The sequence below is a fragment of the Pangasianodon hypophthalmus genome, chromosome 26 (assembly GCF_027358585.1).
Source record: "Pangasianodon hypophthalmus isolate fPanHyp1 chromosome 26, fPanHyp1.pri, whole genome shotgun sequence".
In the NCBI taxonomy this organism is placed as follows: Eukaryota; Metazoa; Chordata; class Actinopteri; order Siluriformes; family Pangasiidae; genus Pangasianodon; species Pangasianodon hypophthalmus.
In genome coordinates, this window is record NC_069735.1 from 13,855,635 (window position 1) to 13,882,120 (window position 26,486).

Consider the following 26,486-nt stretch of genomic DNA (forward strand, 5'->3'; position numbering starts at 1 on the left):
GAGTTATGGCGAAGACTTGGCTCGGCTAGTTAGCAATCTACAAGGTGAGGAGCATTGGCGTTGACGACGGTATTAGCATGAATGTTGAAGCTTTGGAAGCTGATCTGTTTAAGCGGAGTGTACAGATGAGGAGATGAGAGCTCTGGACAGGCTAAAGTACTAAAGTGCTGCTGGATCGCCGTCTTTAGATAGAGATGAAGCAAGGGCTAAATCAACTGGTGTAGCTATCAGCGAGTAGTCACACGGCATTGTGGGAAGCCGTTAGACCAACATGTCGATGAAAGAAGTTTAAACAAATCAAGTCAGCTGTTTCTGTGGTGATGTAGCTGAGGTTGAGGAACTGTCAGAACCAGGGTCCCTGGAGGACTAGTGGTTAGGCCACGACGCTCGCACCGCTGTGGCCCAGGTTCGATTCCTGGCCCGGGAACTAACTCCAACCGCTGGGGTTGCACGTGACAGTGTGCTCTCAGTGCTGGTCCCAAGCCCGGATAAAATTGGGGAGGGTTGCGTCAGGAAGGGCATCTGGCATAAAAACTGTGCCAAATCAAATATGCGGACCAATGATCCACTGTGGTGACCCCTAACAGGAGCAGCCAAAAGAGGAACAACAACAATAATAATAATAAAAATCCCCCTTCTGGTTTAAGCCATGTGCACTGTGGGTTTAGATACAGTCATCTTACACCTGGTTATACACAACAAATGGTCCACTTTGACCTGGACAGCAAAAACAGCTCATAAAGCTATTAGAAATGTCCTGTCTTGCTGGCTCTGGGGATGCGAGTCACCCATTTTAGGCACCAGTTTTCTGAAATAATTTGGTCCCATAATTTGGTCCCCTTCTTCCTAACTCGATCACACTATCCAGACTGCATTTTCACCTCGCTGACTATCACAGAGCAAATCTGCATATCGCAACAAATGTACCTTTACACCTCAGATTAATATCCATATTCATACAAGATACACACCTACAGATCACATTTTAACGTAAGGTGTAAATAGGACCTGGGATTTTTTAACACGGACAGACTTCAATATGCAAATGGCAGAACTAGTTGTGGTTGAGAAGAGTGATGAATGCTCTTGCATATGGACTTAGAGAGACAGGGGACAGCAGCCAAAAAGATCCCGACACCCATAAAAATCAGCGGTGTGAAAATGAACACCTGCTGTGGTAAAGCTAGTCCTGTGCGTGATGCACAGTTGCAGTGTTGCGTTAGTTTAGCATGAAGTGTAGGAGGTATGCTTTTATTCTTATCTGTCCCTGCTTTTTAACATGGCACAGTCCATGAAACATAAGCCATGAAAGTCACCAAGCCTAAGAATACCTCAGCTGGTGGGGTTTGTATTACTGATACAAGTACCAAATGTGTACCAAATGACTTCCTTCCATCCATCCATCCATCCATCCATCCATGCACCCACCCATCTATCTGTCCATCCTCACACTATCTATCCATTCACCCTCCAATCCATCCATTTAACTGTCCATCCATTTATAAAGCACAATTTGTTATAATTTTTTGTTATAACTTCTTTTCAACAAAATTTGCTCTTTGTGAGACTGGGCTGCTTTGGCTATTACCTCCATTCATCCATCCATTCATCCATCCATTCATCCTTCCATCTACCCATACATCCATCCATCCAGATTCAGTTCAGTCAGTCACTTCATTGATCCATTTATCAAGTAGTTTATTGATAATCTACCCATCAATCCATCCGTCCTTCCATCCATCATCCAGATACAGTTCCATCAACCACTCTTTCATCTGTCTTAATCTATCTGAAGATAGCTACACATCCATCCATCCTTCAGTCCATCCATCCATCCATCCAACCATCTGTCTAGATTCAGTTCCATCAACCACTCTTTCATCTGTCTTCATTAATATATCTGAAGATTGACTTTAATTCATCTATCCATCCATCGATCCATCCATCCATTCATTCAGATTAAGTTCCATCAAGCACTCTTTCACCTGTCTTAATTGATTGAGGATTGATCTTGATATGTCCAGTAAATCATCCATCAATCCAACTGTCATTAAGTCCATCCATCCAACTGTCTAGATTAAGTTCTATCAACCACTCTTTCATCTCTCAATCTATCCGAAGATTGATCTTAATTAATCTATCCAGTAATTCATCCACCCATCCATCCATCCTTCAGTCCATCCATCTACCCATCAATCCATCCATCCATCCATCCATTCATCCATCCATCCATTTGTCTAGATTCAGTTCCATTAACTACTCTTTCATCTGTCTTCATTAATATATCTGAAGATTGACTTTAATTCATCCATCCATCCATCCAGATTCAGTTCATAAATCCATCCATATTTCCACCTAGCACCTATTCAGTTACATAAAGCACTTTTTCATCTATTTTAACTGCTGTTTCATTCTGGTGTTATACACTGGGCGGCTACGTGCTATGCAGAGACCCTCAGTTCCCACCACAGTCTTTAATTAATAGTGTGCTGCTGCTGCTTATCCTGAAGAGAGCGCCAGTTATGATTAAAGCTGCTCGAGTAAGTCTGTGAGCTTGGCTGGTTAGCCAAGTCCGGCACTGTGGAGAGTGTGAGAGGGAATACGTTATTATTTTGCTCACTGAACTGTAGCATGGCTGAGGGCTCTTCTACTGCACTTTAGTGAACATGAAACACAGGGGCGCACATATGCATGGTGCACACACACACACACACACACACACACACACACACCCGGCTAGACTACACAGCTGATTTAATGGGTAACATCTGCACACGTAGAGACAGAAATTAATGAGAAAATCTGTATCTATTCGAAACCACACATTTATATTGACTTAATTGCTTGCAAATGAAATCCCACTTCTCTCTCTCTTCTCTCTGAATCTCTCTATCTCTCGTTTAAGTGGCATTTCATCATTTCGTATGATTACACCTAGAGGAGTCTTTATCCAGCTCTCTACACACCACACTCCATCCTCTTCTTTCTGCTCTTCATCTTTTCACTCATACCCTTTTCAAACAGGCTTTCCACAGAGCGAGCTTTCCATAATGCCACCTTATATTTGTGCATCCGCCACATATTCTTTTTTTTTTGTTTTTGTTTTTTTAACATGTAGACACACTCTGTTTTTCACACTTGGTGCATAAATATCACTGAGTCATTGTATCACTATAATAACACCTAAATAATGGATGCCCAAAAAGAGGATTTTGTGGAAAAAGCTTTATACCATTGTGATTTAAAAAATTTTTTTTTCAGATTCAGTTATCTGTCTGCCAAGATGAAGGAAATTACCGCACAGCGTGACTGACGATGTTTACATACCGGAGATTTTTATTACGCTGATTTGCATTTTTGTATGTAGCCTAAAGTCAATCAGTTAATATCTCCATTTACATGAACATGTAAATCGCCAGCTACATGTAATCTGAAGCAAATTTATGCTCATGCATGTCAACATGTCAGTGTGTAACAAGTAGCTACGGTTACGTCGGCACGTTTGCCAAGTATTTAAAATATTTTAGTCTCAGCAAAACTCTTCCAAATCCCCTTATTGGCCAGAAGGACAGAAAAAGTATTGGCACCCTGGCATCATTCTGTTGTTATCATTCAGTATTAGTCGGATGCATGTTGCGCACTATACTGCCCATATAGCACAGTAATTTTTAAATTGCTTAAAATGTACAGCATAAGCTTCGTTTCCTCACATCGATTGTTTTGTGTGTCTTTATATAAACATACAAAAGTGCAGAAGTGCAGAAAATCGTCACACTGTACCGCATCGTCACACAGTACCGCATCCTCACACAGTACCGCATCGTCACACTGTACCGCATCCTCACACTGTACCGCATCGTCACACAGTACCGCATGGTCACACAGTACCGCATCCTCACACTGTACCGCATCGTCACACAGTACCGCATCCTCACACTGTACCGCATCGTCACACAGTACCGCATCGTCACACAGTACCACATCCTCACACAGTACCGCATCCTCACACTGTACCGCATCCTCACACTGTACCGCATCGTCACACAGTACCGCATCCTCACACAGTACCGCATCGTCACACAGTACCGCATCCTCACACTGTACCGCATCCTCACACTGTACCGCATCCTCACACCGTACCGCATCGTCACACAGTACCGCATCGTCACACAGTACCGCATCCTCACACCGTACCGCATCCTCACACTGTACCGCATCCTCACACAGTATCGCATCCTCACACAGTACCGCATCGTCACACTGTACCGCATCCTCACACAGTACCGCATCCTCACACAGTACCGCATCCTCACACTGTACCGCATCCTCACACTGTACCGCATCGTCACACAGTACCGCATCCTCACACCGTACCGCATCCTCACACCGTACCGCATCCTCACACCGTACCGCATCATCACACAGTACCGCATCCTCACACAGTACCGCATCGTCACACAGTACCGCATCCTCACACTGTACCGCATCCTCACACTGTACCGCATCCTCACACAGTACCGCATCCTCACAGTGTACCGCATCCTCACACAGTACCGCATCCTCACACCGTACCGCATCGTCACACAGTACCGCATCCTCACACTGTACCGCATCCTCACACAGTATCGCATCCTCACACTGTACCGCATCCTCACACAGTACCGCATCCTCACACCGTACCGCATCGTCACACAGTACCGCATCCTCACACTGTACCGCATCCTCACACCGTACCGCATCCTCACACAGTACCGCATCGTCACACTGTACCGCATCCTCACACAGTACCGCATCCTCACACAGTACCGCATCCTCACACTGTACCGCATCGTCACACTGTACCGCATCGTCACACTGTACCGCATCCTCACACAGTACCGCATCCTCACACCGTACCGCATCGTCACACAGTACCGCATCCTCACACAGTACCGCATCCTCACACAGTACCGCATCCTCACACAGTGTATCGCATCGTCACACTCTACTGCGTCCTAAGTCCTTTGACCTTTTTTAGTGACATCACTAACTGCGCTTGTATATTACCCTGCTTGAATCCATTTTTAAATAGAAAATTGTGACTTTTGAGATGTGTTAACAATTTTGAACCCAGAAACCTTATGATCAGAATAAGCAATTTAAGAGGAGGATAAGCTTTTAAAAACACTTCTTTATGAGTTCAAGGTTACTCTAAAGCAGACCTCAGACAGAAATCTAAATTGGCTCGTACTGCTTTGAGAGTGAGCTATCACTCAGATTATTAACAGATTATTAGACTGCGTGTAAATGTAGCTAATAATTTTTGGACGAATCTGAAATCGGTGGTTATTTCTAAGCATTTTCTCACGTGGGTGGTCACTGACGTATACGGTTTCACGTATGAGATTTTAAATTTGGAGTGATTCTGTTTTCAATTACGCTTCTTTGCGGCTGTGATGTCTTTAAATTTCAAAACCTCCCCTGAGGAAAACAGGATAAATCTCTCTCTCTCTCTTCCACACACACACACACACACACACACACACGTGTACACACAATATCTGTCTCTGTCTCTGTCTCTCATGCTCTGTTTCTCTCTATGTCTTAGACCTGGTGGTCTCATGGGTAATATTTGCCGTGATGGAACTTTTATTTCTTTTTTTTTCCCTGGGAAAGGTAGGACAGTAATTCCCAGGATGGAAGATTGAAAGGACGACTTTAGATTTGCTTTTGTGTGTGTGTGTGTGTGTGTGTGTGTGTGCGTGTGTGTGTGTGTGTGTTAGAGACAGTATTTCTGGGTTTGTGTGCACTTTTAGAAAGGAAAATATAACTGAGGCTGGGTGAGACACAGCCTATTGAAGAGCAATCACAAAACTTTCTCATGAGTAGAAAGACAAGAAAAAGACAGCGTCGAGACACCAGTTCAGTGTGTGCGTTGCTCGGCGATGTCCCTCAGTGTCTGTCCTCATAAACACTTGCATTCTTCTCTTCCTTCAGCTTTCTATATCTGCGCCCTATTCACGCTGCTCTCTTTCACTCTCTGCCTCGGTCCATATCCGTCTCTCATTCTCCTTATTTATATGTCATTCTCACCTTCTCTTTCTTTTTTCCCCCCTCTGCGCCTCTTATCCATCTCTCTCTCTCTGTCTCTTGCTCTCTCTCGCTCTCTCTCTCTCTCTCTCTCTCTCACAGACCAGGTGATATCCCCCGGGGGAGCCACATTGTAAATCTCTCGTGTGTACGCCAGCATTTCCTCTGCCCCTGTTTTACATCACCCTATTTTCTCTCGTTCCTCTCTTCTCCTGAATCAGAAAACATCCTCCAGCTTTAAAGCTCCAGTCCACTTCTTTTCCTGATTAGCCTCTCACTATTAGCTACAGATTGAGTCGTAAATGTATCGTCAACTGCAGAAGGGAAGAAAATGTTGTTTTGCAGGCTGGCTCGTCTGAGTTGGGGCGGAGCTGCACAGGGAGTAGATGAGGTCAGAAAAAAACTTGCCATTTTACACACAACCAAAGCAATTGAAGTTACTGCTTTCCTGGTTGTTTAGCCTCTTTTATTCATGATCACTAACTGTGTTTTCATAGACAAATTGAAAGGAATGAAACACTTGCGGTGTGCTGTTATAGGAAAATAATCAACCACAGGGTGACGAGAAATTACTGTTACCACCATAGAGTTGATTATTTTCCAATAACAGCATGCTTCATAGTGCTTTGTTCTTCTTATACCATGGCAACTTGCCAACAATTACATTCCTTCTTTCTTTATTTCTCTCTTTCTTTCTCTCTTTGTTTCTTTCTTTCTTCCTTTAATTATTCATTCATATTGCCTTCATTCTACTCATATGTTTTGTCCATTTATAGTTAGGTTTAATGTTGTGGAACATCCACGAAACAAGTTACAGGTGTAACCAAAAGTTTTGGCACCTCTGGCCAATCCCATATTTTGTTCATTTTTAAAGTAAACACAATCTCTGCAGCAAACTATTTTAATACATAACTTTTTTGTAAATATCAATAACACTTAATAATAATAGTAATTAATAGTTAATCATTTGTAACACCCACTTTAGCAGATATCACAGCTTGCAAATGCTTCTTGTAGCCAGCTAGGAGTCTTTCTATTCTTGTTTAATAAATTTTATATTATCCAATTCCCCTATATTATCACACGCATGCTTCTTTTTGTCTTCTTGAAAGATGAAAAGAGGCATGTGAGTGATAATATAGGAGAATTGGATGATATCCCCCCCCGATAATGGAAAGTGCAAACCCGTCTGTGGTGAAGACTGATAACTGACTGTTACTGGAGACTCCTTCCATAAATGTTAAAGAAACGTCTCCGCACAGAAAATGATTGACAGGCAACGGTTATACATAACACTTTTTAATTTCTTTATCATTAGGCCTGGGTCAATATGGAGCATCCGACATACGACTCCTTGTGTACGGTCTTATTGCAGAAGGTGTATTGTATTAGAAAGAGTAAGAGTTCATCTAAACCTATGATTTCTTCTGACCATCAGTACCAATTTTTAGCGGCTAAAATCTCAGATAACCAAAAATAATGGTTATAAATGCATAAATGTTTTAGTTAAACAAGTTTCACAGAATTTTAGTCTCTCAAATTCAAAAACCTACAAATCTACATAGTATAAAACGTAATAATTTAATTAGAAACCTAAATAACAACCCATATCCTCATTGGATATTTTGCAACTTGTATTCATAAGAAAAATATTTGTAAAATATCTGTCTCGTCCTAACTTTTTATAATGATATATTACCGTGGCAAGGCTGTTTTTATATTAGATTTTAGATATTAGTTATTCGTTGCCAACAGGATTTCAACAGAGACCCTACAGTCTTATTTCTATTAGATATCTCAACTGGCCTTATCTATCAAGAACAACTAATACACAAAGTCTAATTTATATTTATTGTTCTCTACACCTAGATTTGCACCTGATGTAATTCATGCACTTATTCTTTGTAAATAACCCACAGCACACAAATTAGCGTGTGTTATTTGGGATCTCGGTAAATCAGGGCCTAAATGTAGTCCAAGATTTTGTTCTGTGCAATTCCCAGGCTTATACCATGGACAGGTGATCAGTGTTCTTTTCATTCGCTTTGCTTTGCCAAGCGAAACCTACTCACAGATCCATCTGGCAGAGGTATGTGTCAGGGATTGTTTTAACCACTTTCTCTTTCCTCCCTTTCGTTCTTTCTGTCTCCAATCTTTCACTCTCTACTTTTTAATCTGAAGAGTGCAGGCTCTGTAAATGTGCATTAAAAAAAACCCAGGGACTGAAAAGGGCTATTGAATGGAGGTTAGGAGAGAGCAAGAGGAGGGCACTTTTGATTTCCAGCTAGGACTTCAGATGCCTGCCATGCTTCTTTTCACACATCCACATTTGCAGGTAATCTCCTTCCACCTGCCGCACACCGCCTGTTTGTTACGTTTGTTTTTTTTTGCCAGTTCCTGGGCGTATGTTAATATGTGGTGCTGTCTCTGAAGCAGTCGCTCCAGGAAGACGGACGGATGTGAATCAAACTTGCCAAAGATTGAGACCATTGAGACCAAATATTTAGACCATTAAGCCACTCAGAAGCCCATCAACTTTTTAATTTATCTAGCATTTGTTGTAGTTACAAATTAATTATTTTGAATAAACTATTTTACAGTGAACATAAGCAGGAAAATTAGCAATTATGCAAAAAAAATACAACAAGATAATAACATATTCAGCTTCTTTTTACTGTACAGTTTTGTCAGTGTAACTTTTTTTGTAATTATTTATGTACTACCCAGTGGCCTCCCAAGTGTCACGGTTAATTCTTCTTACCTGCTAATTTCTTAATCATATGCACCAGTCAATGTGGGAAGATAAAGCTATGCGTTTTTCTCTGAGACACGTATAGCGAAGCCAGCGTGTCTTTTCACTCCTTTCTCTCTTTTCGTCATGCGGTGTCACTGAGCGTCTGGCTATAGATTGCTTTGGCGTCGTGTATGTCTGGTTTAAAAGCTCTTTTTATGGAGCCCGCAGTTGGCAAGTCTTCAACACACACCAACAGTACACACACTATTCTCAGTGAAGCTGATCACGAAACATTTTCTCAGAGTCTACCACTCCGAATGAAAAGACTTTCACAGTTATGAGTATGTGGAAAACCACTGAAAACGTCTGTCTCTGGTGTTTGGTTTTTATGTTCATATCTAGCAAACTGTTATGCAATGCATATAAATTTTTAAACGCATTAGACACATTCTGCCAAAAATAATAAAATGTAAACAACAGTACTTTTGATGTCTTTACTGAACACATTAATCATTCATAATCCAGTCTGGGGGAAACAAATGCAACTTATACAGCTTATACAGCTGATACAGCTACAAATCATGATGCTTCCACCACCATGCTTCGCAGTTGCGTAATTAATACAGAAATCCAATAAAGTTTAAGTGTGCTTTTATATATATTCACATAATAGTAAATCCAATCATTGCGTTTTTAAAACAGGCGTTTAATTATTGGCTCAAAATGATAACGGTAAATATAGTAAAAAAAAAATATTATTGATTTACATATAATATGTTTCATTCTGCTATTAGTAGAGGAGAAACAATAAATCTATTCTATATCAATTATACTTCGATTATACTTAAGAAGAGGAAAAATTAATATTTGGTGCAAAAATGGATTTTACCATCCAATCACAGACTTTTTAATGATCTGAATAGTTGATTTGTATGGTACTCAGGACACCTGCTATGTTGCAGAAAACTATATAATATGATTTATTATAATATTGTTGTTATATACAGTATGTATATATGCTGTATACATATATACATATATATATATATATATATATATATATATATATATATATATATATATATATATATATATATATACATACGTGTATGCATAACGTTAGCACATTTTACCACACATTAGCACACCAAGTGCTGTTTATCTTGTATAACGTTATGCTAATAGGTGCTGTCCTAATGGCCCATTTAAAGTGGTGAGCAGCACACAAACTTCAAGGGGCGGCCCAGAGCACAGCACCATCATTCACAATTATCTGTTCCACTCTATAAGTGAACCTTGATTCAACTGCACCCCAAATACTAATTAAATCTAAATGACTGAAAGCCTGTGTGTGTGTGTGTGTGTGTGCGTGTGTATATTTGTGTGTGGAGGGGTTCATTAAGGCCCATAGATGTTCATTAAGGGCATCGGAGCGGTCAGCTCTGCACCTTAGTGCAGCGTCTCTGCGGTCTAGCGCTGTTAGCACCAGGCCAGGGGTTAGCATCTGCCAGAAACAGGCTAATTGGAGGTGATTGTTAAGGTCCAGGCTGAGTTTGGCTTCTTGGCACAACCTGGTGTGTTCAGCAGAGCAAGGCAGCGTGTAGAGGACTGCAGAAAGCTTGAGGTTAGGAATTTAACACTTTAGCACCTCACAGTTCAAAGTCAAATCTGTTAGCATGCTACGATGTGTGTCAGTTTCTCCAGCTCAACTAAATGTCCCTCAAAATTGACACTCAATATACATATTTTGAATAAACTACCAGAAAACACCTAGTTTTTAGACTGTAAGTGGATTAAATAATATTTGGTAGAAACCAAAAACCTTTCATAGATTTGTAGGTTTCCTTTTCTGTGTTGTATTATAAAATTCTCTTGATAAAGTAGCTACTTAGGAGCTAGTTATATTGGTCAGAAGGTGTCGATTAATTTTCTATAACAGCGGCTCTGACAGTAGTTCCGGCTGTAATTAAACTCACAGGTTTATATTAAAGCGTTCGATCTAATATGTTATCCATTCTATAGTAACATCTTTCACAAGGATGTGGACAGCCGACGCACATAAACATGAACAAAAATGTTTGTAATTGTTGATTTGATGAAGTTCTTTGTAAGGAGACGTTTATTTAAAATTTTTTTGGAAGGAGTCTCCAGTGTCAGCGCTTTGTAACAGAAATAAATAAATGTTGTTGTAATAGTTTTTGAACAAAAAATGTTTTTAAGTATTGTGATATTATCATATCATGCCCCTCCCCCACCTGAGTGGTATCTATTCTGTCTAAGACGCTACCTGAGACCAGGGTTTAAATTGTAGTGAATAAAGCCCACAGGCCTGGATTATTGAAAACACTCTGACGATCATCAATCAAGTGGAAGGCAGTTTTGCTCCTCTCTCTCTCTCTTTCTCTCTCTCTCTCGCTCTTGCTCATTAAGAATTCATTAACTTTGTTTTGCCTTTCTATAATTCTGCCGAGCGAGGAGGAACAGCGTGCGTCCAGGGGAGCGCTGACAGCGACGGCTTTAATTTTAATGGCTGGGTGGAGGGATGAAAGGAAAGAGAAAGAGACAAAATTGTAGAGAGAGAGAGAGAGAACTGATGAATGTTCAATGGCCGTTGGAGGATAAACACTACCGATGCAACGTTTGCATTTTGAGACCAGTTAAAGAACCACACTGTGTGGACGTCTTTAAAAGAAAATGCTTTGCATTCAAGTAAATAACAGAAAAAAGAAGAGATGCCCGGATCTGTTGGAGTTGCGCTAATTCGAGTGTAGCTATGTAATGAAAAGTATAGAAGCAAGTTGATTTCTTAAACAACAACAATTTTAGGGGCTCGTAAATATGAGATATAAGAGGTTACTAAGAAAGTGTTTATTTGGGCGCTCTTTTTTTTTCAGTTTCACACGTTCTCCCCATGTCTACATGGGTTTCCTTAGGTTTCTCCTCCCAGAAAATTCTACCTTCTTGTTGGTGCCAGATTGGTTAGTTTGAGTATTTTAGAAACTGCTGATCTCCTGAGATCATCACACACACACACACACAACAGTCTCTAGAGTTTACGCAGAACATCCAGTGAGCGGCAGATCTTCAGGCTGAAACACCGTGTTGATGAGAGAGATCAGGAGACTGGTTCAAGCTGACAGGAAGTATACGGTAACTCAAATAACAACTCTTTACAACCTTGGTGAGCAGAAAAGCATCTCAGAATGCACAATACGTCGAACATTATTTGGATAGGCAGCAACAGCCGAAGACCACATCAGGCTCCAGTTCTGTTAGCCAAGAACAGGAATCTGAGGCTAGAGTTGCATAGACTCACTGAATCTGGACAGCTGAAGACTGGAAAAACATCTCCAGGGCTTTTAACCGCCTCAAGGCAGAGAACCCTCTTTCAAAACTGATCAAATTTTGCGGGTGCTGAAACCTCTATTTCTTGACCGCTTTTACCATCTTTGCACAGATTAAACACAGAAAGTATGAACATTCTCACAATTCTGCACGCCAACCTTGTAAATGCAAGAAAAACTAACAATTTAAACGTGAGCAAATCATTTGGATTTTGTTTTGCTTTGCAATCTTGTATTTTCAGACCTTCACCCACACAATAAAAAGGCTAAAATGTGAAATGCATGTTTCATATTAAAAATTCATTGAACCTGCATGGGGTAGCACAGTGGGACAGCAGGTAGCTCCACAGCTCCAGCTTTCCCCGTTCGATCCTGAGCTCAGGTTACGATCTGTGTGGAGTTTCATGTTCTCTCCATGCCTTCCTGAATGTCCATGGTTTCCTGGTTTCCTCCAACAGCCCAGAAACATGCTAGTAGGTGGATCAGCTAAGATAAAGTAGTGAGAGAGGCAAGTGGGTGAGTTTGGAGTTAAGTTTGTTAGAGCGAATCCAAGAATCATGGTTATACCAGGAAGCACAAACACACGGAAGGATCAATACAACAACAAGGGTTCATGACGAACAAAGCATGACACTGCTTTTCTATACACAAACAAGGAAAAGGTGCACACAGTAAGGTAGAAACCAATCACAAGACAAGGTTAGAGGCGGGACAAAAATAGAAACTAAAACTAAACATAATCACTTGATACTTTGTTGCCATGGGAACCACATTAACGTTCATTTTACTAAAGGGAATGTGTGATATTTTTCGAAAAAGGTTATCATGCTGTGAAAATGTCATAACGGCCCTAAAGTAATGGAGTTACAGTAATGAAGTGAGAATATAATGATAATTCAAATGAATCAAGGCGTTTATCATAAAGAAATGAACCTTCAGCTTCATGACTCTTGTTGCCAGCAGCGGTTGTTGGAAAAAACACTATTTTTATTAAATTTGTGTTTTATATGAAGTTAAATTTTTATGCAACTTGATATAAAAGACACATCAGCAGCCCACAATTCCGCATCACGTAGAGCTTCCTCAGATACACGCCTCCGAGTGCGAAGCGTAGTGCACGTTTTACTGCTGTTCCTCTCGAGGCTCTGCACTTCCATATACTACTTTCTCCATTATACATTTAAGTATAGGCTTGCCTTCAAATTGAATAATGCCAGCTAACACATTTCAAAGCCTGGCTCTGGATTTAAATGTTTTTTGTTTTGTTTTTTTCATGGAGAAGCCAATTGCTAGTGAAATTGCCACTGGAGGTATTAAAAAAAAAGGAGCCTATTTATTTTAGAAAATACACACAGCGGCAGGATGTGCAATTCCCCTGCAATATGTCACTGTCTTCGTTCAGTGTGTCTTCCAGTTAAATGCTAACTGACAGCTGTGATTAACATTCAGGGCAACTGCTCAGAGATTCAGTATGTGAAATGGAGGATAGAAAAATAACGGCAAATTAGTGGAATCGAATCAGCAGGACCCTCGACTGAATAAAAACGAATAAATAAAAAGAAATTAAATAAGTATAAAAATATAAAATATAAAAAAATACACTAACACGTAATAGATAGATAGATTGACTGATTGAAAAAGTTTAATTGAATTGTCTGTTCCTATTTTTTCTCTGTAAAAGTGTTTTTTTTTTTTTTTTTGCCCTTGTTTTCCCCCCTAAATGCTAAAGAGTTTATTTCCAGCTTTTTAGCACATTAATATATTGCACTATCATAAGGTCTATTTCCCCTGCTGGCGTACGGCATCCTGCAGGAGGCAATCTGGAACGCATATTTCCATATTCAGATGGACTGTCGACAGATTGAGAAAGAGAGAGAGAGAGAGAGAGAGAGAGAGGAAAACAGGTGAGAGCTAGAAGTATAGAGCGAGAGAGAAGGAGAAGTGAGTGAGTGAGTGAGTGAAATAGAGGCGTGATGAGGGACAGGGAGTGAGACAGATGAAAAGATGATGATGATGATGATGATGATGATGATGATGAGGCCCGGGCTGCATTAGCTCTGTCGGGTCAGTGGCTCAGAGACGCTCCATTAAATGTGGATGAGAATTTAAACTGCATCCCCGATCATAATTACATTTTTTAAACCAGCAGTCCAGTGTGTTAATGATAAAATTGTTTACCTCGAAGATCGCACATGTCTCCTTGCCTTCGTGCACTCACTCAGTCTCTCTCTCTCTCACTTTCTGTCAGTGTCTCTCGTCCTTTCTCCTTTCTAGATCTTGAGTCATGGTTTAAGATTTTCACCTGTTTTTGACACAGAACTTTGTTAGAACACTTAGTAAATGTTTAACAGGTTATGCAAAGGTTAAACTGTAACATTCCTGAAAAGCAAACATTTATAGCTGCGAATAGGTAACCATAAATGGATAAAAAATATGACGTCATTGTTTAAGAAATAAAAATTGTTAGCGATAAATAAATTGCTGTTGTATAAGAAAAATAAAACAATACTGGATGAGCTGCTTTTGGAAAATAATCAACTTTGGAGTGGTAACAGTAACGCCGCTTCATCAAACCTTCCTGTCGTTGATTAGTTTCCATTAACAGCACATCCTGAAGTGTTTTATTCCACTTACACCACAGCAATTTGCCAAAAATTACAAACACACAGAAACAAAAAGGGATCAATACAAAAACAAGGGTTCATGGTGAGCAAAGGATGACTGCTTTTATATACACAAACAAATTAAGGGGAAACAAGGAAAAGGTGCACACAGTAAGGTAGAAACCAATCACAAGGTTAGAGGCAGGACAAAAATAGAAACTAAAACTAAACATAGGCACATGATGCTTTGTTGCCATGGGAACCACATTAAAGTTCATTAACATCTTTGACTTGAAGTTGATAAGAAAAAAGAAAAAAAAAAAACGCAGCTTGTCATATTAGCAAGAAACAGGAAATATGTAAACTCCTCTGTCCTGAAGACTTTCCTGTGGTGGAAAACGTTCTGGTAGAAAGCACTGACACTGGAGACTCCTTCCATAAATGTTATATAAACGTCCTCTTACAGAAAACTACATCTTTTTCTTCATTAAACACAACACACTCTTTAATCATGTATATTACTGTCATTAGACTACATGGAGGGTCCTCCATACCAGTCCCTGTTAGCTGTTACCATAGTAACGGTAACGTATTTGAACAAGTGTATTAATATACTTACTGTCAGAGCTGCTGTTGGAGAAAATGAATCAACACCTTCTGACCAATCAGATTTGAGAATTCACCAGCACTGTGGAATAAATCTATATTAAAACATCCTCTAGCTCTGTACATTAGTGTGTGAATGTATTTGTGTGTATGGAAATCTATAATTTGTATAGATACTTTTTATTTATTTATTTGTTTGTTTGTTTGTTTATTCATTTATCTATCTATTTATCAGAGTATATGGAGCTGTTTTAAGACCAAGAGCTATGCGGAGAAAATACTGTACATTTTTTAATATTAGATTGTGTTTTTTATACAGATCTGGCAACCCTGCTCTGCCAGTCTCCTGCATTTAACAAAGGAATTCAGTTATGTGACAATTTATAATTTTCTGAATGTTGCAGTCAGCCATAAGAAAAATGATATCCTTCAATTACTCATTTTTTGTAGGAAACTGCTCATTCTTTGCATTAGACTGAAACCAGGTGGGAATCTAACAGCCCATCAGGCGTATTAACGCTCTCCACATCATGTCTTTATTAACACGTTTATCTCTTTGTTGCTGAACTTGCATTCCTTTGGTTAGCCAATAGCTTCCACCATTTCACGTCAAGCAGAGCATGTTCAGGAGGCGGTCCCATGATGCGCTATGTTAATGTTAGCGCATCTCCTATAGGCTTTATGCTCTCCTCTCCCACTCATCCTGCCTGGCTGTGTCCACCCGCCCCAGAACTGTCAAACGCCCAGACGGAAGATGAGAGAAATAAAGACAGAATGTGTGAGAAAAAGGAGGCGGAGACGTTCCTCCCTTGTCCTCCTGTCAGAGGCTAAGTCGAAAACAGGATGATGATTGCATACAGAGCGAGAGAGAAAGAGCGACGCTTTAAATCTGCAGCCTGTCACCAGAAATGACTTTCACCACTCAAATGGTGTGACGGTTGCTTTTGTATCAGATATTTAGCCCGAAGTTTCCACCGAACTTCACAAGACGTCTCTGATCAGAAATCGTACGTCTGTGTAAACTTTATACTTTGTAAGTTGCTCCAACTTTGAAGAACTTGCTGGATTACATCACACAAACAGCAACAATAATCAGGTTTGAAATCCATAGCTTCATGTCCGGCCCAGGAGAGCCGTCTCATAGCTACATTAAAGGCGTTGTGTTATAAGTGAGCTATCTCACCACATACATCATTTTTCCTAGTCAGTCTATGTGTCTTTTTATTTTTTTTTTTTTATAAATGTACTTAATGCACAGTCAAGAAAAGGAAAGCAGATACACACCTCCTTCATTATATGTTAGTAGACATTACCTTACGTCTTATATCTAGGGAAGTCTTTTGTGTGTGTGTGTGTGTGTGTGTGTGTGTGTTAAGAAGGAGAAACTTTGTAGTTATATTGGGTTAGCTCTTTTTTTTTTTTTTTTTTTTTTTACAAAGTCCATTAAACCGGATTCTTTGATTGGCTTTTAAGAGCGCTGAGCACTCAGCACTCGCGAAGTTGGACAGAACAACTTTGATCAAGTGGCGTTGTGGTGGAATTAAACTTCCCGCTCAGTCGGCTTATTTCCATTAGACATTAGATTCCAGAGTGTGAAGTGAGACTATTAAGTTAGCATAAGTGGAAAGAAGCTACTCAAATTAATGCTGAAATTAGCACAGGGTAACTGAAGGTTATAGCTTGAAAGTGTTTGGTATTCTTTTTTTTTTTTTTTTTAAATACATATCAGAACTGCAGCGAATGAAAGATGAGCTAATTCCCCAGGTGCGAATCACTTCTGCACTGCGTCAGCGGACTCTTCCCGTGCTTTCCACCGGCTGCTTTGGTGTCGAGAGCGGGGCCATTCTGCAGTGTGTTTGCCTGTAGGACTGCTGGGCAAATGCTGCAGAATCGTACCGCTCTCGCAATCACCGCTCTTCATCTAGTGACACATAACACCTCTGACACCCCACCTGATCATCTCTACGTCTCATAAATATGATATGTACCTCTTAGCGTTGATGTGACTCTTCCTGTTAATACTACTAGTACTGATGGAAATAATTGCCCAGTAAATATTCCACTAGCCGCTAAAGGTAATTGTACTCCGCCTAATAATAAACGTGACGTTAAACGTAAAACTGTCGCCTAACAGTAAAGCCACACTTCATCACGGTGCAGCCGCTTTAGTGGCCTCTTTACGGCTGCACTTAACTTCCCTCCCTTTCCGCATCGTCCGTCTCTATAAACTAAAGTTTACTTTGTTTACAAGAGAGGAATAAACAGAGCATCAGCTTTGGTCAGGTGGGCGGAGAAACGCGGATTCAGGAGCGCAGCCAAACGCCCAGGCCGATAAAAACAGATGCCGGAGAAGCACAGAGCGGAGCAATAAATCTGCAAATAGATAGGACAGAATGCTAACATGTCTCCCACAATGCAGATGGAGCTGATACAGGGAGAGTTTATATGGAGTACGTTTTGTGTCAAAAGTTTTAAGATTCACGAGAAAAATATGAAGAATACAAAGTAAAAATAGATGCTGTGAATATGAACGAGAAGAATTAAATCACACAAAAGATCTAGCCATTTAATGACTAAAGACGTGACAGTTGTGTGGTTTTACGATTGGGATTAATTTTTTTTTTCGACTTTATTTTCAAATTGTATGCAGAGTTTATTCATCATGCAAAATTATTTTTTAATAAACACCCAGAGCTTCAATTCACGTTTTGGTGGCTTCATCAGATTCAGATTAAAATGAATACAACTCCACATTGCTGTGTAAAAGTTTACACAACTGGATGGGAACAGAGACACAGTCATGTTAGCGCTGATACGATGCCAGACTACGGCAACCACAGGCCATTTCACGTCACATGCTCACTGCACGCACCGTGTCACATGACCATGAGCACCGTGTCACATGACCACGAGCACCGTGTCAGATTGACCACGAGCACCGTGTCACATGACACATTGTTGTCTAATTAGCATGAGTATTTAAGTCATGCCTTGTATAGCACTCCTTTTCAATCTTTAGTCATTGTAACCTGTATGATTGTTATGTTCATTTTGTTGTCTAGCCTAGTTGTTCCTCGTTCATGTTTCCTCATCTTTGTGTTACACCTTTTGTCACTGTAAATAAACGTTTACCTGCACTCGATTGCACAAGATTATAAACCAATCGTATTGTATATTTATAAGTACTTGTGTAATGTAACTAGCTGAAATTTGAGTCTGCTAGCAAACGTGAGATTATCTGATTTACTCTGGTATCTTTTAAAGACAGTTTTTTTTCTACAACAATTTTTTATTGTTTCCAGTGTTCAAATGTTTGTTTATTTGTTGGAAATTGGTGCAAGGAAGTGCAGAGAACCAATCAGATTTCAACCTTACACAAGGTATCAGAAGCTCCTCCAGCCCAAGGTTCAGATTGGTGGATGCTTTGTGAGTGGGCGTGGCTAACGGACATTTAATAATCCATGTTGCAATCAACCAATAAAATCCATCCACTGAAGGGAAACATGGCCAAAGTCAGAATTCCATGAAAACATTCACTGGCCTATTGCTCAATAAATCAAAAAAGAAAAAGCAGTAATTGTAGCAAACTGATTTCTTTTATGTTATGATTTGTATTTGCAACATCGTTTTTACGTTGTCAGGATGTATTTCTTGGTGATCTTGCAATTGTATATTTGTTTCATTTTATTTTTGGTTTGGCACAACTCGATAAGTTCAGAGTCAGAGAGAGAAAAAGTTAGGAAATCGATGACTTTAATGTTGACACAGTTGAAAAAGTCCACTGAAGACGGTTAGCGTGTTTGGCACAGAGGTCTGCATATACGTTTTCTTTGCGTACGTGTTTTGAGACAGAGTATGCAAAATGTCACTTCCAAGTTGTTTGTTTCAAACAGACTGAGACGTGACTACCACCTGCCACCCCGCGCTCATAATGCAGCCGTGTCAAAACCGAAGCACAATTTGTCAGAAAGCCTGCTGAAATGCGAAGATAAATTAATGAGGCTTAATGATATACATCTGGTGCTGCTTGTGGAACATACTGTGATGATGGAAAAAGAAAAAGAAATAAAAGTTGAAGTAGCTCTCCAAGTCTCCAGCGCCAGTGCCTGTTTAAATTAGAAAATGTTCCTTATGCAATTATCAGCACTGAAACAGCAAATATGCTTCTGTTGGCATATGTTTTGTGGTTGTAGTTGTTGTAGTAGGTGTGGTTGTTGTGGTTGTAGTAGTACTTGTTGTTGGTGTTGTTGTTGTGGTTGTAGTAGTACTTGTTGTAGTTGTTGTTGTAGGTGTAGTTGATGTGGTTGTAGTAGTACTTGTTGTAGTTGTTGTTGTAAGTGTAATCATTGTGGTTGTAGTAGTACTTGTTGTAGTTGTTGTTGTAAGTGTAGTCGTTGTGGTTGTAGTAGTACTTGTTGTAGTTGTTGTTGTAGGTGTAGTCATTGTGGTTGTAGTAGTACTCGTTGTTGTTGTGGTTGTAGTAGTACTTGTTGTAGTTGTTGTTGTAGGTGTAGTTGTAGTTGTAGTAGTACTTCTTGTTGTTGTGGTTGTAGTAGTACTTGTTGTAGTTGTTGTTGTAGGTGTAGTTGTAGTTGTAGTAGTACTTCTTGTTGTTGTGGTTGTAGTAGTACTTGTTTTAGTTGTTGCAGCTGTGGTTGTTTTTTTGTAGTAGTTGACGTAGTTGTAGTAGTAAATGTAGTAGTTGTTAGTAGTTGTTATTGTTGTAATAGTTGTTGTGATTGCTGTAGTAGTTGTAGTTTTGGTTGTTGTCTTTGGCAGGATTCTCATTAAATCAATTTTTACAGGAAAAAGAAAATACTATGACCTGGAAATGTTGTTGGTTGCTTGTGGTTGCAGTAGTAGTACCTGGTGTTGTAGCTGATGTAGTAGTAGTTGCTGTTGTTGTTGTTTTTGCTGTAGGTGTAGTTGATGTAGTTGCTGTTGTTGTTGTAGCTGATAGTAGTAGTAGTAGTAGTTGTGGTTCTTGTGGTTGTAGTAGTATAAGTACGTGGTGTCGTAGCTGATATAGGAGTAGTAGTTGTTGTTTTTGCTGTAGTTGTAGTTGCTGTTGTTATAGTTGTAGGTGATAGTAGTAGTAGTTGTGGTTGTTGTAGTTGCTGTTGTTATTGTTGTAGCTGATAGTAGTAGTAGTTGTGGTTGTTGTAGTTGCTGTTGTTATATTTGTAGCTGATAGTAGTAGTAGTTGTGGTTGTTGTAGTTGCTGTTGTTATTGTTGTAGCTGATAGTAGTAGTAGTTGTGGTTGTTGTAGTTGCTGTTGTTATATTTGTAGCTGATAGTAGTAGTAGTTGTGGTTGTTGTAGTTGCTGTTGTTATATTTGTAGCTGATAGTAGTAGTAGTTGTGGTTGTTGTAGTTGCTGTTGTTATTGTTGTAGCTGATAGTAGTAGTAGTTGTGGTTGTTGTAGTTGCTGTTGTTATGGTTGTAGTTGTGGTTGTTGTTGTTGTTGGCTTTGACAGGATTCTCATGAGCAAGTCAGTTATTACAGGAAAAACTGCCATGAGCTGGAAATGTATTTGAGCGCTGTGTGTGTTTTGATGGAGGAAAGTCAGTACTATCCTGCAGCTTTGATCTTCTAATAAGGTTTAAAAAAAACACAGTAAGCACTTAGAGATACTAAATATACAGCCCTTCTCATCATGTCAAAAGCTTCAGGCCAGGATTACACAGAGATAATAAGGCTCAGAGGAAGCATTTAGGCGTCAGTTCAAAGCATTTTTAAGCGAACTTGCTTTAGTGTGTACGCATTTGATTGAGTGACTTTTTTCTTGAACATTTTGCTGGGAGTGATTTGGATGCTGTTGTTGCTATTTTAATTGGTCAGCTTCTGCTCAAGATCATACTTGCAGTTTGATGTTTTGAAGCTATTCAGAATTTTTTTTTTCCCCTTTTTCTTTAAACCTAATACTTAAAAATCAATGATGAACACAGAGCAAAACTGCAAAAAGAAAACAAATATTGCTTTCAAAGCAATAATAGTTGATAAAGGGCTATATTATGGCCAAGTGGCCACCAATATTTACTGTTCTGCTGCTGCTGAAAGTGTTTGAGTGCGTCTGAGAGCTGACCGTCACAGAACAGCGCCAGAGAGTGCTTGTAAAAAAAAAAAAAAAAAAGATAAAAATCACTTTGTAATGATCATCGCTTTTAATATTAACTTTGTAATGATCATTGCACTTCATTATAGTCTTATTAAACCTTTTATGTTGAAGTTTTCATCCCTTTTTATTGCCAAATTTTCTGATCACTGGCATCCCTAATAAATATAATTAACTGATGTTAACCTTATACTTGTCTGATGTTAGCTAAGTTGAACACGTTGATAGATTTTATTTATTTATTTCACATTAAAGGACTCAAAATTTTCTCCATTTACCTTGACAGAAAGCAAGAGGGGAAAGGGGGTGGAGCTTGCAGGCATTGTCGGTTAACATCAGCCAATCATTGTAGATTCATTTGTTTATTGACTCATCTGCTTATTTTTTGTTTGGGAGAAAAGTTCTGCTCTTTGGGCGTATTGGTGTTTTAACGGTTGGCCGGGTTTGGATTATAATCAGAGTAAACATCATTGGATACCGTGGCAGTGTAACGTCATCTAGTATGAATGGAATCATCCACACTTTTACAAAGCCCTGAAGAAACCACAAAACCAGCTCAAACAGAACTTCTCTCCAGGGTCAGATTTTTACATCAGTGTGTTATTACAAACTGAATTATTATTATCTCTGTTTTTAGTGCTACATCAGACCTAAAGGCAAGCACTTGTTTTAAAAGCGATGGTCTGAACCTGAAACCTGGCAACCTCGGAGGCGTGAACTGCACGCAGGTCATTTCCAGTCTAATACAAATAACTCACTTTTCCAGAAGTGACGCATTAGAGGTATACGGTCATCTCTGTTTAAATTCTGTACGTCAGCAAAAGGTATTGATTCTGTTTACTCAGAGCCCTTTATTTTAAGAATGCAGTTCCTGATCTGCACGTCTCCGAACAGCTATTTATCAAAACACCGTTGAGGTTTGGCGTCACAGCAGCAGCACAGCGAATACTGTAACATAAGTCATATACAAGCATTTAGCATTTAATGAAGCACATCCTCTCATCTGGGTTTTTTTTCTCCCCACTGTTTGTGTTCGCAGCCTGTAAAGCTGGATTCTACAAGGCCTTCGCAGGGAACATCAAGTGCTCTAAGTGCCCTCCTCACAGTTTCAGCCACTCGGAGGCGTCGGCGCTGTGCCACTGCGAGAAAGGCTACTACAGAGCGGGCAAAGACCCGCCGAGCACCGCCTGCACACGTCAGTCCACCTCTATTTATCTAATCATCTGTCTAGACTCTGTTATTGCACTTTTCAGTGCATAGGCTCATGCTACTCAGAATTATACTTCTGTTCTTTTATGTTATAATCGTTCTGTCTCTTGTCCTTGCTTCACCCTGCTTTCTCCCTTTGTGTTGTCTTTTTTTTTTTCAACTGATTATTGAGACTTATATAGAAAAATATATGTTTGAGATTATGGGTGCTAATAATTTTGAAACTAGTATTTTGCACAAAATATTGCACTTTTTATAACTACAAAACACAGTATTTGCTGAAAGTTATTTACTTTATATACAGTATATATTAATTTTTACCATTTTTGCATGTAAATACTTCTGGAGACAGTGAAAGAGACAGTCGTTATTAAATCTAAGCAAAATGCCGTTCGTTATCATTTATTAGTGCTAGGCCTTAAAATTTTCACAATATGAATTTTTAACTTAAATACTTACCAGCCCCTTTTTATTGCTCAGGACCGCCCTCACCTCCGCGTAACGTGGTGTACATCATGAATGAGACGGCCCTGTTCCTGCAGTGGGCTCCACCCAGCGACACGGGCGGCCGGAAGGACGTAACCTACAACGTCCTGTGCCAGCGCTGTAGTGTCGAGGGCCAGGCCTGCCAACCGTGCGACAGCGACGTGCGCTTCGTGCCGCCGGCCATGGGCCTGACGCGCACCTCAGTGGCCGTGCAGGACTTTGTGGCCAACGCTAACTACACGTTCCAGATAGAGGCGGTTAACGGCGTGTCGGGAATGGGACGAGCAGAGAGACAGATGGCCAACATCACTATCAGCACCGCGCAGGCTGGTGAGTGTATTTCAGCTTCAGTGGTTCAGTGGTTAAAGCAGCAGGATGTAACTTTTAAGGATTTGGGGATTTGGAGCCCTCTGTGGTAGGAACATGTTATTGCAAGCATTTCTGCTCATTCCTCCGTGTGGATTAATCTGCTGGTTATGAGTGGCAAGGAAATACACATGAAACAGCTTGAGAACATTGATTTGATTCTGTATTTCAACATACAGTATTTCCTTTTACACAATAACGCTATGAGATGTGCCACACCCCCACCCGATTTAAACACACTCGGGTAGCTTAGCGAACGAGCCAAATAAAGGGAAGAACAATGAAGTGTTTAATGAGAGCTTTTTTCAGCTGCTGTTTGCGTAATTATTTGATTTGGAGGAAAAAAAATGTAATCGTTTTCCCGAAAGTGTTGAACTATAAAATTAAAATGGGAATATCTGCAAAACTATTTTTTGTATTTTTTTTCCCAGATGGTGGTCTTAACGCTAAAGGACAGGTGTAAACAACTCTGAAGCATCAAATATGATTTCAGGGTCACTTCTGCAATTCAAGTAGTCCCAACTCTGAGGCAGTATCTGCTACCTTTATCATAGTCTCTTCACTATTACAGAAGTGGTATAAGAATCAAGGTTTTCCTGTGAACATCAGTGTAGCATCGCTGTCGGGTTTTTGTCTAATTAGCTAGGGGAGGTTATGCCAGTCTTATATGCCAGTCTTATATCTGATAGTGTAGTTAGCCATATGAAGGCATTATAACTGTAAACATTTTAATGAAAAGTAGTTATCTAGCATACAGTCTTTATAACTTTCTTTATATGACATCACCGTTTAATTCTCAAATCTGAAGATGTTGATTACTTTTCCATAACAGCAGCTCTAGCAGTAGTTCTAGATGTAATTTTAGTGATAGGTTTATATTAACACGTTCATTCTAATACATTATCGTTTATATAGAAAGAGCTCGTTCACAGGGACTTGTAATGTGGACACTTCATGTAATCTAAACCTGTAAATCATAAACAGATTGTTGTTATTTAACAAAGCAAAACAAATAATAGTTATGATGAAGTTTTCTGTAAGGAGATGTTTATTTAACATTTAAGGAAGGAGTCTCCAGTGTCAGTGCTTTGTAAAATCAGTAAGTTTTCCACCATGGGAGTCTTCAGGACAGAGTAACATGACATAACTGCATTTTTTTTGTTTTTTTTACTTCAAACATGGAGAAAAAAAGGAGGGGATGAATGTTTACAGCTGCTATAACATAAGTGAGAATAGGAACTAACTTGTTTTGCAGATGTTCCACTACACTGTATCTAGAAATGATTAAAGTCATCAAGTTTCGTTCATTAATAATGTATAAATTGCAGTTGTTGGCAATCCCTGGCAGTCCTAACACTTTAGGATGCACTGTTATAGGAAAATAATTAACTTAGTGGTAGCAGTAACTCCGCTTTTGCAATTCAAAGACAAAGCAACAAAACCCAAGAAAAAAAGCAAACACAGACAAAACACAGAAATTGTTATAAGTTGTCCAAAAACTGTAGCTGTAGGGTTGGCTGACCTGAAGGTAAAAGTATATCATGATTTTAATTCAGTATTAAACTGATTTATACAGCAGGATAACCATGGGAGAATGAACTTGGAGTGAACTCGAGCTCATATAAGCTTGCACAGTTTGCCTCATCAACAGATCTGTAATTGTTGCGTGGAATCCAACAGAAAGAACTGTGCATCAGCATTCTGCCTATAACCATGGACATTTCAGCTTCACTAAAGTGCTTGCAGTTTGGCATAACATAATTGGATTGAGAGTTTTTGACTAATTCCCTAAACCCCTACTTTTCAACATGTCTTCACAAATATATAATATAATTGCATATATTATATCCTTTCATCTCTATAATTTATTTGTCACAGGAAGTGCCTCTGGCAAAAGACTCAGACAAAGTCTTTTATATCTGAGATGATTATTTCACCTTGTCACTGCTGGATCATGGGATTTTTCACATATTGTCTTTGCTTTTTTGCATAATACTGCCTAGAGTGTTTCATTTGAAGGTGGTAAAGAAAAAAAAAGTTGTTTGTGCCTTCACCTCCAGCTATGAACGTCAAACAGAAAGCTTATAATATATAGCAGAATATTTTTCTGCTTGGTTGGTAAGAGGTATGAAATCTTGTTCTTGTCTGCCACACTTCCTCATAGCTCTCACATGGAGATTATATAAAGCACTTCTGCCTGGTAGAATAAGGAGCACTGTTTTGTGGCAGCTCAGAGTATAGTACTGAGATCTGCCTGGCTACCACGGTACAAACGGTAGCGCCAAATCTCTAGGCTAAGGGTTTTCAACTAAAGTTCGTGAAGGTCCTGTTTCAAAAAATTCTTTTCTTACAAAAGGTCTAGAAATTCAAGTAACATGACTTAATGATGTCAGTAGTTACCTTTTAATGCTTAACCATTAATTTTTCATTCATAGCTATATTTAAGACAATATGTTTTGTTTCACGTTACTACATTGGCAGAACTGTTAGCGCCATGGATTCATAAATGCCTACTTCTGTCTAGTGTTTTTGTCATCGATTTTTCTGTCTTTTTTCACAAGACTGGGGAGATGAATCAAATAAAAAAAAAACTATAAATCTGTAAAAAAAAAACCGAATGTCTATATCCCTGTAGCTAGTCTCTGGATTGATGAACAGAAGCCATGCTGGGTCATGTTTAGAAATCTGGAGTTGCTAAACTACAAACTACAGACATACACTGCGTGTTTTGCTACACTATTTTTCTGTATGGTCCGCATTTTTGCCAGGTCTGAATCTGCACCAGAGTTCACCAATTGACGAAGTAATTGACTGAGTAAGGCGTACACTGTCGTATCGCCCAACTGTATTCATACTCATATATATATATATATATATATATATATATATATATATACTACATATAATCCACATGCTAGCAGTGCCGCCATTCACCAGTGGCATGAACATCTT

General features: G+C 39.5%; 1 protein-coding gene across 1 annotated transcript in view; it reads left to right on the forward strand.

Moving 5' to 3' along the window:
• Positions 1-26,486, forward strand: part of epha6 (eph receptor A6) — a 133,452-nt gene that overhangs the window by 64,046 nt on the left and 42,920 nt on the right. Inside the window, exons 4-5 of the mRNA XM_026932073.3 lie at positions 22,513-22,668; positions 23,163-23,498. Coding sequence (XP_026787874.1) covers positions 22,513-22,668; positions 23,163-23,498 — 492 coding nt within the window. The remainder of the gene's footprint in view (positions 1-22,512; positions 22,669-23,162; positions 23,499-26,486) is intronic.